This window comes from Gymnoscopelus microlampas (genome assembly GCF_963454915.1).
Source record: "Gymnoscopelus microlampas genome assembly, chromosome: 12".
In the NCBI taxonomy this organism is placed as follows: domain Eukaryota; kingdom Metazoa; phylum Chordata; class Actinopteri; order Myctophiformes; family Myctophidae; genus Gymnoscopelus; species Gymnoscopelus microlampas.
This window is the reverse complement of record NC_139949.1, coordinates 39,478,074-39,491,547: the sequence shown is the minus strand read 5'-3', so window position 1 is coordinate 39,491,547 and position 13,474 is coordinate 39,478,074. Positions and strand designations below refer to the sequence as shown.

Sequence of the window (13,474 nt, the reverse complement as noted above, 5' to 3'; positions counted from 1 at the left end):
GCACACTACCCTTTTATATCATTGTCATTCCTTTAAGAAAATGTAGAAGTGTGACGTTTGAAAGCAATGAGCACTTAGACTAATTTGTTGGGCACATCAAATAGACTCAACTTTCATTTATTCATTTTTTACTTATGAATATTGTACTGTACTCACCGGACACTTTAATGCTGCATGCCAGGTATGTAATGTGCTGAAGTTTACATGTATGCGTGTGTTTCTGAAAATTCTCTTTTGTAAGAAAGGTGTAGTTTTTTTGCAGTAGTTAAATAATATTTATCACTATCTACATTGTGTATGAAATGTTTATGTAAATAAAATGATAAATGATCAAAAGGCATAACGTTGCTGGTTATTTTCAAGTTATCACTTTTCTCATTTCAATTTATTTTGTCATGTTCCAGTTGCTAAGAGTAACCTATTTGAAAACTAAAGGCAGATCCATGTAAGTGTAGGGTCTTTCTCTAGTCCCTGTATTGGGGTTCGGGGCCTTGCTCAGGGACAGTGGAGGTGAGCACAAATACCTGCAAGTGTAATTTTCCAAAATTTAAAATTTAGCATTTAGCAGATGCTAGTGCAAGTGCAAAATCTGAGTGAGCAGAATGCGCTCTATTCAGTAAACAAGGTGAATATTCACATACATAGAGTGCGCTAAAGAGAACAATGTAGTGCAATCATGATTTGTGTGCATGGGGATCTCATCTTAAACAAGCTCAGTGCTTAATGAGTCTTTCAGTTTAGTAGACCTTGTATTGTGAATTTGTGCTTCCATGTACTGTTGTTCTCATGTCTTACTAAATAAAGTACATCAATCAATCAATGTAGTGCAGTAGCCTAAACAATGAATAACATGCTATCTAAATCACATTATTTGTTATTGAGAAGAAACAAACCAAGAGAACAAGTAATATCTGCTTAAGAACTGGATCACTGCTGAAGTCTAGACCAGGGGTGTTCAACGTTTTCAGGCCAGGGACCCCCTCGCTGAGAGAGAGATGAAGCAGGGACCCCCTCTACATTGTATAAAATTGTGTTTGAGATAAAAACATTTCTTTTTACTTAGTCTGCTCCTTTTCCCCTCTACACCTAGCCTCTTTGCCAAAAATAGCCGATCTGCAAGCTCTCAACGCCGAGGCGTTGAGAGCTTGCAGATCGGCTATTTTTGGCTAAAGTTCTCCTCAGAAAATGGGATAGGGTTCAAGTGTTTAACGCGAAAAAAGAAATCATATCACACAAAATTTAGCGGACCCCCTGTAGTAACTCTGAGGACCGCCTAGGGGTCGCGGACCCCCTGTTGAAGACCCCTGGTTTAAAGTGTTGCGTCCCAGAACCCACTTTGAGAACCAGTGTCCTATGACACATTGCATGATCAAACCATCATTTGTTTCTTTAGGGTTGCCTTTCCACACACAAGCACTAGAAAAAAGGCTAGCAATACCTGAATAAAATGTTCATGGAACTTCATTCAAGAAGCAATTCAAATTCAGAGCAACTTTTATATCAACATAACATGCTTTATTTAACACATTTAATAACCAGTCAGAAGACAAAGCTTTGGATTTGGACTTTTTATTGAGTGGAAAACCTCGAGCAAAACATTTTACAGACGACGACCGCGACGTCCTCCCTTTCTGCGGGTAGAGTCTGAGGGAATGGGGGTGACATCCTCTGCAAAAGAAAAAGACAATGTATAAACTAAATGAAAAACATAAACATAACACTTAATGAATACTAGCTTAAACCATTTAGACCTGAGGCCGATTCTAAAAAACACCTTCTAAAATCCTTTCTGAAAAACATCAAATCAAAAATGTATTCAAAAATTTAAAAAAAATATAGGTTGCTATATACTGTACATAACAGGAACCCCAAAAGGGGATACTTTTTTTTCTATCAATTTATCACCCCATGGAAACTTGAATTCATGGATTTGTTTTTGTCACATTCCTAAGCCAATAATTTGATGACCGGCAGCGGTTCCGCCACCTACCGGTCTGCTGGTCATCAAATTATTGGCCTATGATTGCACCAAAAAACATCCATGAATTCAATGGATGTGACTCCATGGGGTGACTTATCGATAGAAGGGGAAAAAAAGTGCTAACAATCCCTTTAAGTCCAGGGCAGGTTGGGAGTACATAGTGTAATAGGCTGAATAATACACTGCAGGATAATCAAGTAAGGGAGGTGAAATGCACCGCTCTGCATCTATTTCAACATGCATGCGTGTGGAGCAGGGGTCTTCAACAGGGGGTCCGGGACCACTAGGGGGTCCTCAGAGTTACTACAGGGGGTCCGCCAAATCTTTTGTGATATGTATTTTTTTTACCTTAACCACTTGAACCCTAACATCCCTTTTGAGGAGAACTTTAGCCAAAAATGGCAGATCTACAAGCTCACAACGCCTCGCGCTTGTAGATCGGCTGTTTTTGGCAAAGAGGTTTGGTGTAGAGGGAAAAAGGAGCAGACCAAGTAAACTAAAAACGTTTAATCTGAAACACAATTTTATACAATATAGAGGGGGTCCCTGCTTCATCTCTGTCTCAGCTAGGGGGTCCTTGGCCTGAAAACATTGAAGACCCCTGGTGTAGAGGGTTAATGTCTTCCAGTCTTACCAATACGTCCGATCTTCATGCCAGAGCGAGCCAAGGCTCGGAGGGCTGACTGGGCACCTGGACCAGGAGTCTTTGTTCTGGAAAAACACCACAACCGGGTCAGTCAGACAGACATGATGTACCATGCTTTCCACAAAAACAATGTGTTTCCCTACATGACCTAGGAGAGCCATTAATCAGAGCTGTGTATTCGTGCTTAGAAACAACACTGCTGACAAATGACAGAAATGTTAAGTATAGTTAAGAATGACTTTTGCTTTAATTTCTGACACGGTGAACAGTAGTTCAGCGCTCCACCACACACATGAACTGACTCAATACAGAATGACTGACAATCCAAACAGATTTGTTTCCATGTGTGACTTTCCATGCCAATACATTTGAGTGGACCAATCTTCTAATCAAAAACAGTTTCAAAAACACAAAGAGACCCATTTGGATGGGATCACTTTCCTGAATGACATCCAGAAGTTCTGGCATTGGACAGGCCTAAATTCAGAGTACGATTCTGTCCTAGCCATCAGTCAAATTAAACAAATGAGACTTGGTTTGAAAGGGTCAGGCGTGTAGGAAGGGCAAACTGGTTTACACAGATGACATTTCCTGTTGGGATCAGAAAAAAAAGAAAGAAAGTCTGCTTCTACCCTCTGACGCTGTTTTTAAAGGGTCACTGATTGGGAGTGGGAGATAAAGAGACATTAGTCTTATACCTATGTGGCTATGTCTGTGAGAATTCCCCTGCCCCTCTCTAGAGCCAATCAGGTGCTTGTTTTATTTCAGGGATGGCTATTTGTATGATCTTTGTTGATGCCAATGACTTTTAGAATAGGGTTACTCTGATGAAGATGCACCATGTTGATTTAATGTTTTAGCCCAGACATTATACAATGACATCAACTCCTGTGGCTAACCTAACCTTCCCCCACTGACCTGTACAGTTCAGTGTCTAAAGGGTAAAAATCGCAATCTTCGGTTCTACAAGGAATTAAATAAATGTTGTGCACTAATCATTGGCAAGACATTAGACAGAACCTCAATGAGCACTGATGAAAGCAGGTGTACGAGTAAAGGGATTTTGTGTTGTGTATTGTATATTTTAACATATTGTATCTTTTTTCAAAGTTTATACTTTATACTCGATACCCTCGGACCCAATGTTTTATACAATTGAATTGTGTCAATAGGCTCTATGCACAGCAGCCATATAGGGAATGAATTGGGCCCCTTCCTTACTTCCTTCACAGGTGTTACTAATGATACTAATTAAGGCTCTGTTCCATTTCGTGTGGCATAGTGGTCGTCTTATTTTCAAGGACCCCCATAACTCTGAGAGTGTACAGATGGAACCATCCATTTGTACACTCTCAGAGTTACACACCCACCATAAGGGGCCATTTGGGAACCAAAATGGAGTGTTTCTAGTGAGCCAACATGCACAATATCAGCACCCTGACCAGAATGGAACAGAGCCTTCATTAGTATCATTGGTAACACCTGTGAAGGAAGTAAGAAGAGGCCCAATTTCTTTCCAAAATGGTTGCTGTGCATAGAGCCTATTAAGTAACTAGCTAAAGAAATTGCTGTCCTCTTTTAATTTACCTGCACACTGTACTCTTCTGCACTATGGTTTTAAGTCCTGGTCATCTAATAGTTTGTGGTGAACTGAACTCTTTCTGACCCTACAAAATGATTGCAGTTCACATTGAGGGGGCTGGACCGAGAAGGTTACGGTTCAGATGTGTAACCCTACATCATTGGTTCTCAAAGTGGGGTCCGGGGACCCCCAGGGGTACTTGAGGGGGTTCCAGGGGGTCCCCAGCTAAATGATGGATAGGAACCAAATGGACCCTTATGGGTCTGTAACTGAGAGTGTACAAATGGAACCAAATGGACCCTTATGGGTCTGTAACTCTGAGAGAGTACAAATGGAACCAAATGGACCCTAACGGGTCCATTTGGTTCCATTTGTACACTCTCAGAGTTAAGTTACCATTGATTTTACAACATGAATTGGGGTCCCAGAGATAGAAATGCCATTAAATGGGGGTCCGTAGCCCTAATGCATGTCAAACTGGGGGTCCTTAAAATGTATCTTTTCAAATGGGGGTCCGCGGACTAATAAGTGTCCTTTTGGGGGTCCTTGACATGAAAAAGTTTGAGAACCACTGCCCTACATCACCAGTTTCTCATGGGATCTACGCAATGCACAGCAACCATAGGTCAACAAAAGGGGTAGCAGGGGTAGACAAAAGAGACAAGACTGATCTCTGGCTGCTCTCAACAAATCCTGACCATGTCCCTCAACACTTGAATACAGATTCATTTAGAAGCATGCACAGTTGCTTACACACACACACACACACACACACACACACACACACACACACACACACCTGTTTCCTCCAGTGGCTCTCAGTTTGATGTGCAGAGCAGTGATGCCCAGCTCCTTGCAGCGCTGAGCCACGTCCTGGGCTGCCAACATGGCAGCGTAGGGAGAAGACTCATCTCTGTCAGCCTTCACCTTCATTCCACCAGTCACACGGCAGATTGTCTCTCTGGGTAGGGGGAGATAGCGGCAATCAATTACCATGAAGTTGGCACCCCAATTTGAATAGGACTGGGCCCAGTTAAGGCATGGCTTCATGCGACTAATCGACGACGCCTGTGGTGTATCACATAATGATGTATGACTCCATATTTGGGCATGGGTTTAGCCCAATTTGCTTCCTCTTAGACCATTGGTTCTCAAAGTGGGGTCCGGGGACCCCCAGGGGAACTTGAGGGGGTTCCAGGGGGTCCCCAGCTAAATGATGGACAGGAACCAAATGGACCCTTGAGTCTGTAACTCTGAGAGTGCACAAATGGAACCAAATGGACCGTAACGGGTCCATTTGGTTCCATTTGTACACTCTCAGAGTTAAATTAACATTGATTTTACAATATGAAATGGGGTCCCAGAGGTATGAATGCCATTAAATGGGGGTCCGTACCTCTAATGCATGTCAAACTGGGGGTCCTTGAAATTAAAATGGTTGAGAATCACTGCTAGAAAGCCGTAAAAACCTTCTCTTATGGGGGTCCCTGGCTAATCTTTTCAAATGGGGGTCCGCGGGCTAATAAGTGTCAATTTGGGGGTCCTTGACATGAAAAAGTTTGAGTACCACCGTCTTAGACGGCCTGGCACTGAAAGCCTAGCCGATGACATCAACCATAACCAAAATTGAAGAATCATCCTTACAAAGTCAAACTATTTAAAAAAGTACAGAACTTTATGTGAATGAACAAGAAATTTGATGACATTTTATGCCAATTGGTCCAGCGATTTGTTAGATTAGCTCCGGACATAACCCATTAATAGAAAGAGTCTCTCACCCTCAATACATAACCAATACAGTGTGGGCCTGACCATTAGCAGTACAGTACAACCAGGCAGCAGTCCGTCTCATTATAAAAGTACTTACTTTCCAGAGAGGTCAGTGACGTGGACAAAGGTGTCGTTGAAGGAGGCAAAGATGTGACAAACTCCGAAGACGTTCTCTCCCTCGGCCACCTGAGGACCCAGGCTGATCACCTGCTCCTCCTTCTTCTCCTTGCCTTTGCGGGGAGCCATTGTCTAGTGGATCAGACAGAGACCAGTTATTTTACAACTGTATAACCGCAGAATTAAAGCCTAGTTCATACTTGTAGATCGTCTATTCTAAGTATTTTGGTTAAGCATCACCACATGCGGTCGTTTTCAACAGAACACTGGCACATGAGCAACATTACATCATGATGACTAGATGAGACTTAAATATTTAGACAAGAAAATGATTTTGAAGCCACAAAACTATTGACAAATACAATCACAAATGAAGGCTGTAATTGTAAGCCCAATCCCTGTATAACTGAAACCTTATGCAAAAGTCTTGGCAGATGAGGGGGAAAAAAGCAATATGGGACAGATAACACACCCAATATTTATATATTTGGTGGGTATCAATCATTATTAAGGGGAGGGCAAGTTGATAAAGAAATATCCCCAAAAGTGAACACTGAATGCCACATGGGGTTAAGACGAGGGGCTGAGACATAACAGTTACTCAGATGGTAGAATGCCCATCATCAAATCGATAAATGTCATACCACAGGCCTTGCACAACCAAGACAACCCTGGCCCCAACCAATTGCAACAAAACATTAAACATCCTCAATTAATGTTCATCTGGGCTTAACATCTAAAACATCAGATGGATGATGATAGCAACAGCCGTTGGGCTGATAAGTACCGATCAGCTTGTGTCAACAGTATAACAATTCTCACAAACTCACAACCGACGCACACATTTTAAGTTATTTGATAGGTTTTTATCCTTTCCAAAACTGTTCTCCATCAACAAGCACATCCTCCAGTTTTATTTTCTAACACCTCTACTAACACCTTTAAGCCAAAGGTGAATACTGAAAACCGACACTTTAGCAACCAACTCACTTGAACGTGCTTATCATTACTAAATAATCACACATTGGTACAATCTTTACACGCCAGTGACTGAGTTCTGCATGTTTTCCAGCAGCTTGTTAGCATAACCTCCAATACGCCTCACATGGTAAATGGTAAAGCGATTCAAGCGAGCATCACTTTCAGTATTGCCAGATCCTATGAGAGAAATAAGCAACCAGGTCTATGAAAAGAAGCCCAAAATTAGCGACTAAATGGGCCACGAGCGCTTCATGCCTATATGCAAAGGTCTAGCTAGCGACGTTGTGAGCTTATATATCTAGTATTTTCTGAGAAAAAATCTTCAAGCGAAAATGTGGGAATATTTTAAAATCCACAAAATCTTGTATACATACATGTAATACAAAATATTTTCAGAAGGTTGGGTCTATTCATTTGAGGGTCCTTGATATGACAATGTTGAGAAACACTGGTTTAAACAACTTTAAGAAACAAGCCCAAATTAGCAACTTCACTTTGGAAACAAGTCCAAAAAAAAGCAACCACCAAGAATAATGTGCATGCAACTTTACCGAAAAACAAACCTGAAGTCGCTTATAATAAAGCGTACATGGCAACACTGCAGCTCAATCACGATGAAAGCGTTTACATGCAGAATATAACGCAACATTACGGAATTTAAAATGGTTTTGGTAGCACACTACCCATGATTTGTAACTCCACTGTTTTCTGACACAAATGCTGACAATCCCACTTGTTCGTTTTTCAACAAGCAGCATGAGATTAAACATGTTGCTAGCACATTAGCCTAGCTAGCAGCCTCAGAAGGACGATATTAACGTCCTAACACATACTAATAGTGACATAACGGACAATAACGGCTTGGCCATAGATACATATGTTATGTTTACTAGTATCAACTAGTTTAATTCATCTTTACAACTCCATGGCATTGACCAGCGTGCAATCCCGTGCATTCACACCGGCGACATTTTATTTCAGCCTAGAACCCCACCGAGAAAACCCTAACAAAATATACAACGTTATAGGGTCCGTACGTGATAAATATTGTATTTTTCTAACCGTCCGAAGAGCCCAGATTCATTAATACGTATGAAGAACACTAGATGAACATGATTAACATAGATTTACGGTGGATAAAATATTGGATATAACCAACCTATATGTGTCTCTTCGGAAGCAGAAACAGGAAAGGAAAGAATTTCCGCTACCGGGCCAAAGTTGAAGAGGATTCGACCGTGGCGTTCAGCGAGGTTCCCACACCGCCCCCACGCGTTTGGACTTTAAACTGCAACTAAATAGACGTTTAATCGCCAATAAATAAATAAATAACTACTACACACACGCGCGCGCGCACGCACACACACACACACACACACACACACACACACACACACACACACACACACACACACACACACACACACACACACACTTCACTCTCCTGTATCCCTTCTTGATGCTAGTTAAACAGATATTACTTCTTCTCTTGGTTTGTTTCTTCTCGATAACAAATACTGTGATTTAGATAGCATGTTATTTAGACAGATGTCATTGTTTAGGCTACTGCACTACATTGATTGATTACTTTATTTAGTAAGACATGAGAACAACAGTACATGGAAGTACAAATTCACAATACAAGGTCTACTAAACTGGAAGACTCATTAAAGAGGACATAATAATATTGAAATAATATATGTGTGGATCAAGTTAGATGTGGTCATTTTCTCTCTAAATGTTTCACAAACTGGGTTGGATTTGAAGAGGCAGTATTTGCAATCTTTGTTGGCAGTTTCGCCGTAACCACTTAAGTGATCAGTGATACATCTTTGTGTAAATAGCTCTATATTCAGATTTTCAGGTCGGGATACCAATTTCATCCAATTGTGAGATAGCACTCACACAGGATACAGGATAAACATGTGAAAGTGGAAATGGAAACAGAAATTGGTACTCTCCTGATTGGACAAAATTGGCAACCCACCTGAAAATGTAGTTTCTGTTCATTAAAGAGTTGGAAAGACCCCTTTCTGAACAAGCACTCTATATCAATGTATAGAAAAAACAAAGTGCTTTTCCACAATTAAAGAATAAATAGTTGTAATCTGTCATGGCTCCCACAAAACTAACCGAATAGTCCTCATTATGCACGGCATGGGGACCTGGATATTGGAGATGTCTCTGGCCCAAACAAGGTTGAGAAACACTGATCTAAATTCAACAAGGTTAGGTATTTCGTTCTCATTTGCCTCTATCATGCTTCTGTGGCAAGACAGCTGTGTCAGTGATTAGGCACATTTTCACTCGCCATCTAAATTCTATAAGGTTAATTATTTCCTTCTCACTTGCAATGACCTAGCCATGGTTCACGACGCTTGTGAAACTTATGTTTCAGGGCTAGCAATAACCAAGCTTCTGTGGCATGAGAGCTGAGTCAAAGACTTGTAAGTATAAGGTTTGGGTTCAAGGCCACCATTAGGCACATTTCCACTCTCCATCCACATTCTACAAGGTTAAGTATTTCATTCTCACCTACATTCTCCATGCCAGTGTGGCTCAAACAGTAAGGTCAGGGCTTTACAAACCGTATAATTATGTTGTCACTGCCGTTTATAAAGCCCTAACTGCATTGACTTTTTTCAGCCAGCAGGTATCATGGCAACAACATGAGACCAAAACGCTTGATGGTCACGTGACGTTTGCCTTTTGTAATCAAATGTATTTACATCAACGTGTTTATGTTAATAATTAAAAATAATACCAGCCTAATGTCATACCTGCCAACCTCAGACCGTCCGATAACAGGAGATTTTTTTCCCAGGGGGGGGGGGGGGCTCTTGTAGATGTAGCCTACTTTCCAGTATTCTGGTGGATTTTGGGAGTTTGACACTTTATCAGGCTTTACTTAAGTAGCAATAAAAGTGCCATATTTAATAATACCATTTCAAGCTCACATTTCAAGTAAATTTAGAATTTTGTTCTTTTGCTTGTAACAGAGTATTTCTATATTGCAGTATTGGTACTTTTAAGTAAAAAATCGGAGTAGGGCCTACTTTTTCCACCACTGCACACCGGGCCGGTTGACCGGGCCAAAATCTTAACCCCGTGGGTCGCGCAACAACGGCTGATAAGTCTATTGACAATTACCGAGCCATTCCGGGTGGTAAACGGAACGCGCGTCCCAAAAACACACTGCCCCATTTTTTCCGCGGTCCGAGGCCGCCGGTTTATACCTGGGGCAGGGTGTTTTAGGACGACGGCTAGCGATTCAGGGGTGGAGCCAGGCTAACGCACCGGAACACACTCAAAAAACAGCACATTCAGCAAAAAAACGAAAAAAAACAAGACTCTCCCCACCAAATTCGTCAAGACACACCATCTCATGTTTAGTTCCCGTATCTGCATAGTCTCGTGTAGCTTTCTGCGTGAAGTGGGCGGACGCCTTTTTAGGAGACCGGAAGCAGGTTGGGGTGTTGGGGTGAGATGGTGTGTCTTGCCGATTTTGGTGGGTAGAGTCTGTTGCAACTTCAAGGAATGCAAGAGATACAAGCAATCTGTATGTAGTAGAGAAATGGACTACAGAAATGTTCTGTAGTCATCCCCCTTGGCCTTGAGGGACTGGAACAGTATGTATCTCTTCTGGGCCGAGTGCCATTTATCTGCACCCTTCATGTACTTGGCGAAAGAAGTCTTGCCAAATTTTGACCATACAGTTTGAATCACACCATACAACAATCGAGTCAGGACATAGGCCTTGAACAAATAATATTCAATAGAATTATAAATCTTCATTCAATCGCCGGGATGTTCATTACGACCCTTCTCTGAGGAATCAGAATCATCTAGAAGAGCTTAGTTTTATAGGTTTTGGGTTAGATAGACAATCTTAACCTCTTTCACCCTTGTGTCTCAATATTGGTTATGTCCCAAAAAAAGGTAAACGGATGTTTTTGCACTTGATTTTTACACAGTTTGTAGATTTCATACTCCCAAGTCATAAGGCAAAACAATGTTAGGATTTTTTAAATATTTCTTATAAATCTGTACACATTTCAAAAGTCATGAAGAATCCAAACTGAATCAGTAATGCATTAATCATACATCAAATGAAAGAGATGAATCAACTTAATCTGAACATATACAGGCAACTGTAAAATGGTAAAAGCCCAGATAATTATGTATCAGACCACAATAGAGTGTGGTGGCAGACCTTGTATTTCTGTAATAAAGGCTCACAAACAAGATAAGTGTCTTTCTGTAATTTATTTGAATACACATGTACACTTGCAAGCGGTCACAGTCAACAAAATCCTTATCTGTTTTTATGGAAGATTCAGCTATAATTGTCCCCAATGGATAATAGAATCTAGATATGCCAGTCCTTGATCGCCCCTTAGATAACCAAACGGATCTATAGACAATCGCAAAGGACTCGGGAGCTAATACTGTAGGGTTGAATCAGGACATGCATTGGACTAGAATAGATAAATGAAAATAGAAACACATATGGCATAAGAAGACACATTAGACATGTTAATTATAATTAAACATAGAGAAAGTCATATGCATTTTCCATCACGAAAAGCTAATTTAATGAATATATAATCAATATGAGAAAAGTCTGTAAAAATCAGGAAAATCATCAGTGTTATGTAACATGTATTAGGTCTTAAGAAAGAAAGTATTAGTATAGAAGTAAAGTAAGAGTATAAAAGCAAAGTCTCAATCCAGAATCAATGGCACTGAGCAAGACCATCTTTTTAAGGTACCATAGATCAGACCATAGAACCGCAGGAGATAATGATTCAGTTTGAGCTTAACCATGGCTATGTTACTACACAAAGCAAATCATCTCATTTCTGCCAGACATCAAACTGTGTGTTATGTTATGTGTGTCACTATCAAATATTGTTCAGTCAGGAGCACTTTAGTCATAGATTTAAACGTTTATTGCAACAAATGCAATACAGTTGTACTTGGCACTGGTGGTGTTAGGGTTTTTTCCTGTGCCTTTACACCAATGAAAAATAGTTCATTAAGTTATGTGTTCAAGTGAAAAACCCAACGAGTTCAGATATTGTTATAGGAGGAAACCAAAGGAATGCAATGTCCAGGCAGATCAGTTAGAATTATAAAAGCCAATTATTTATTAATATTCAATTAAGTAATGTCCAGTATAAGATGAACTTATGCTAATACAGAATGAATGTAAGAGATTAAATGGTACAACCTGAAGTACAGCAAATACAGCAAATCAGCATACAACAGCAAGAGCTCTGATGGAAAACTAATTGTCCCTCTTCACAAGTATATCAGTAAGGAAGGGCGAGAAGTCTTACATACTGATTTCTAAACTGCAGAGCGTATATATACAATCCATGAACACAGAGTAAACATTGATGATAATGGGAGGTGACAATCAGGTCTGTTGATGAGTGGTAGATGTTCCACGATGCCCTTGACTTGACGCGTGCAGGACGCCCCCTTCCAGCACGAGTGTAGACAGACGGAGGGGGACTTCTTGGTTCTTTTTGCTGAAAAACAACTCTATGCCTAGGTCTGGGGTTTTTCGGTAATATGATATCCTGTCGTTATCCGATTCATGACCTTTTAATTGTTTCTGTGTTTTTCCTCTGGGGTTTTCATCTTCTTTCGTTCCTCACCCACTGTGTACTTTAAGGGAGGCTACTGACAGGTGCTTTGAACACATATTTAATTATGTTTCTGACCGGGTCACCCACTATGTACTTAAGGCTACTGTGTACACCAGGGGTATTTATCATTTATGATTTCTGTGCCTATAGTGGTATTTTCCAATCTATGATTAATGTAATGAGCCTTTTGAGTGGCCTTATGACCTTGTGCTTAAATGAACTTAATATCTGTATGAACCCACTGAACTTAATTCCTCTATGAACCCAATGAACTTAATACTTGTATTTATTTCTATTTAGAGTGTTTTAATAATTCTTATTTTATGTAAAAGTAAAACTATGTTGTACTATTCTACATTATACATTATTTCTCAACAGTTGTGAGCTAGATTTGAAACGAAGGTTAAATGATAGCAGAACGAGTAACTGGGGAGCGGGTGTGAGTTTATGTTCAAGGAATTATGTGAGAATTGGGGTTTTGTTTTACAGTGGTAACCTAAAAGCTGTTTGGCTCACTCCACACGTCTTGCATCAGTATGGTTTTTCCATAGGGAAAGAGTTCATTGGGGAGTCCCAATTAAAATCGTCCACTCCACGGTAAAGAGGCCAGTATACCTCAACCAGCTCCTTAGCGCTTTCAAAATCATGGAATTGGTCAAGTGGTGAGACAGTGGGCTTTCCAGGCTCACGGAATGTCAAGTTGCATCTCATGCGATGTGTGTCAATATTCAGCGTCTAAT

General features: G+C 40.6%; 2 protein-coding genes across 2 annotated transcripts in view; both read right to left on the bottom strand.

The window, feature by feature from the left end:
- Positions 1 to 1,553: 1,553 nt before the first annotated feature.
- rps14 (ribosomal protein S14) lies at positions 1,554 to 8,301 on the bottom strand. The gene is made up of 5 exons (XM_084074912.1): positions 8,237 to 8,301; positions 6,077 to 6,228; positions 5,009 to 5,170; positions 2,616 to 2,692; positions 1,554 to 1,668 (listed from the first exon to the last, which is right to left on the bottom strand). Exons 2-5 carry the CDS (start codon positions 6,223 to 6,225, stop codon positions 1,601 to 1,603), a joined length of 456 nt encoding a protein of 151 aa, XP_083931038.1. The 5' UTR covers positions 6,226 to 6,228; positions 8,237 to 8,301; the 3' UTR covers positions 1,554 to 1,600.
- A 3,902-nt stretch (positions 8,302 to 12,203) lies between these two features.
- Positions 12,204 to 13,474, bottom strand: part of LOC311056865 (uncharacterized protein) — a 7,017-nt gene continuing 5,746 nt past the window's right edge. The window contains exon 4 of the mRNA XM_084073706.1: positions 12,204 to 13,469. Coding sequence (XP_083929832.1) covers positions 13,266 to 13,469 — 204 coding nt within the window. The 3' untranslated portion in view covers positions 12,204 to 13,265. The remainder of the gene's footprint in view (positions 13,470 to 13,474) is intronic.

Bases quoted from the DNA above. Each gene is read 5' to 3' on its own strand.
- rps14 (XM_084074912.1), bottom strand. From the start codon at position 6,225: ATGGCTCCCCGCAAAGGCAAGGAGAAGAAGGAGGAGCAGGTGATCAGC. The intron at 5,171-6,076 runs GTAAGTACTTTT...CCCCCTACCCAG, and splicing joins GTCACTGACCTCTCTGGAAA to AGAGACAATCTGCCGTGTGA. The intron at 2,693-5,008 runs GTGTGTGTGTGT...GTGTTTTTCCAG, and splicing joins AGAGCCACTGGAGGAAACAG to AACAAAGACTCCTGGTCCAG.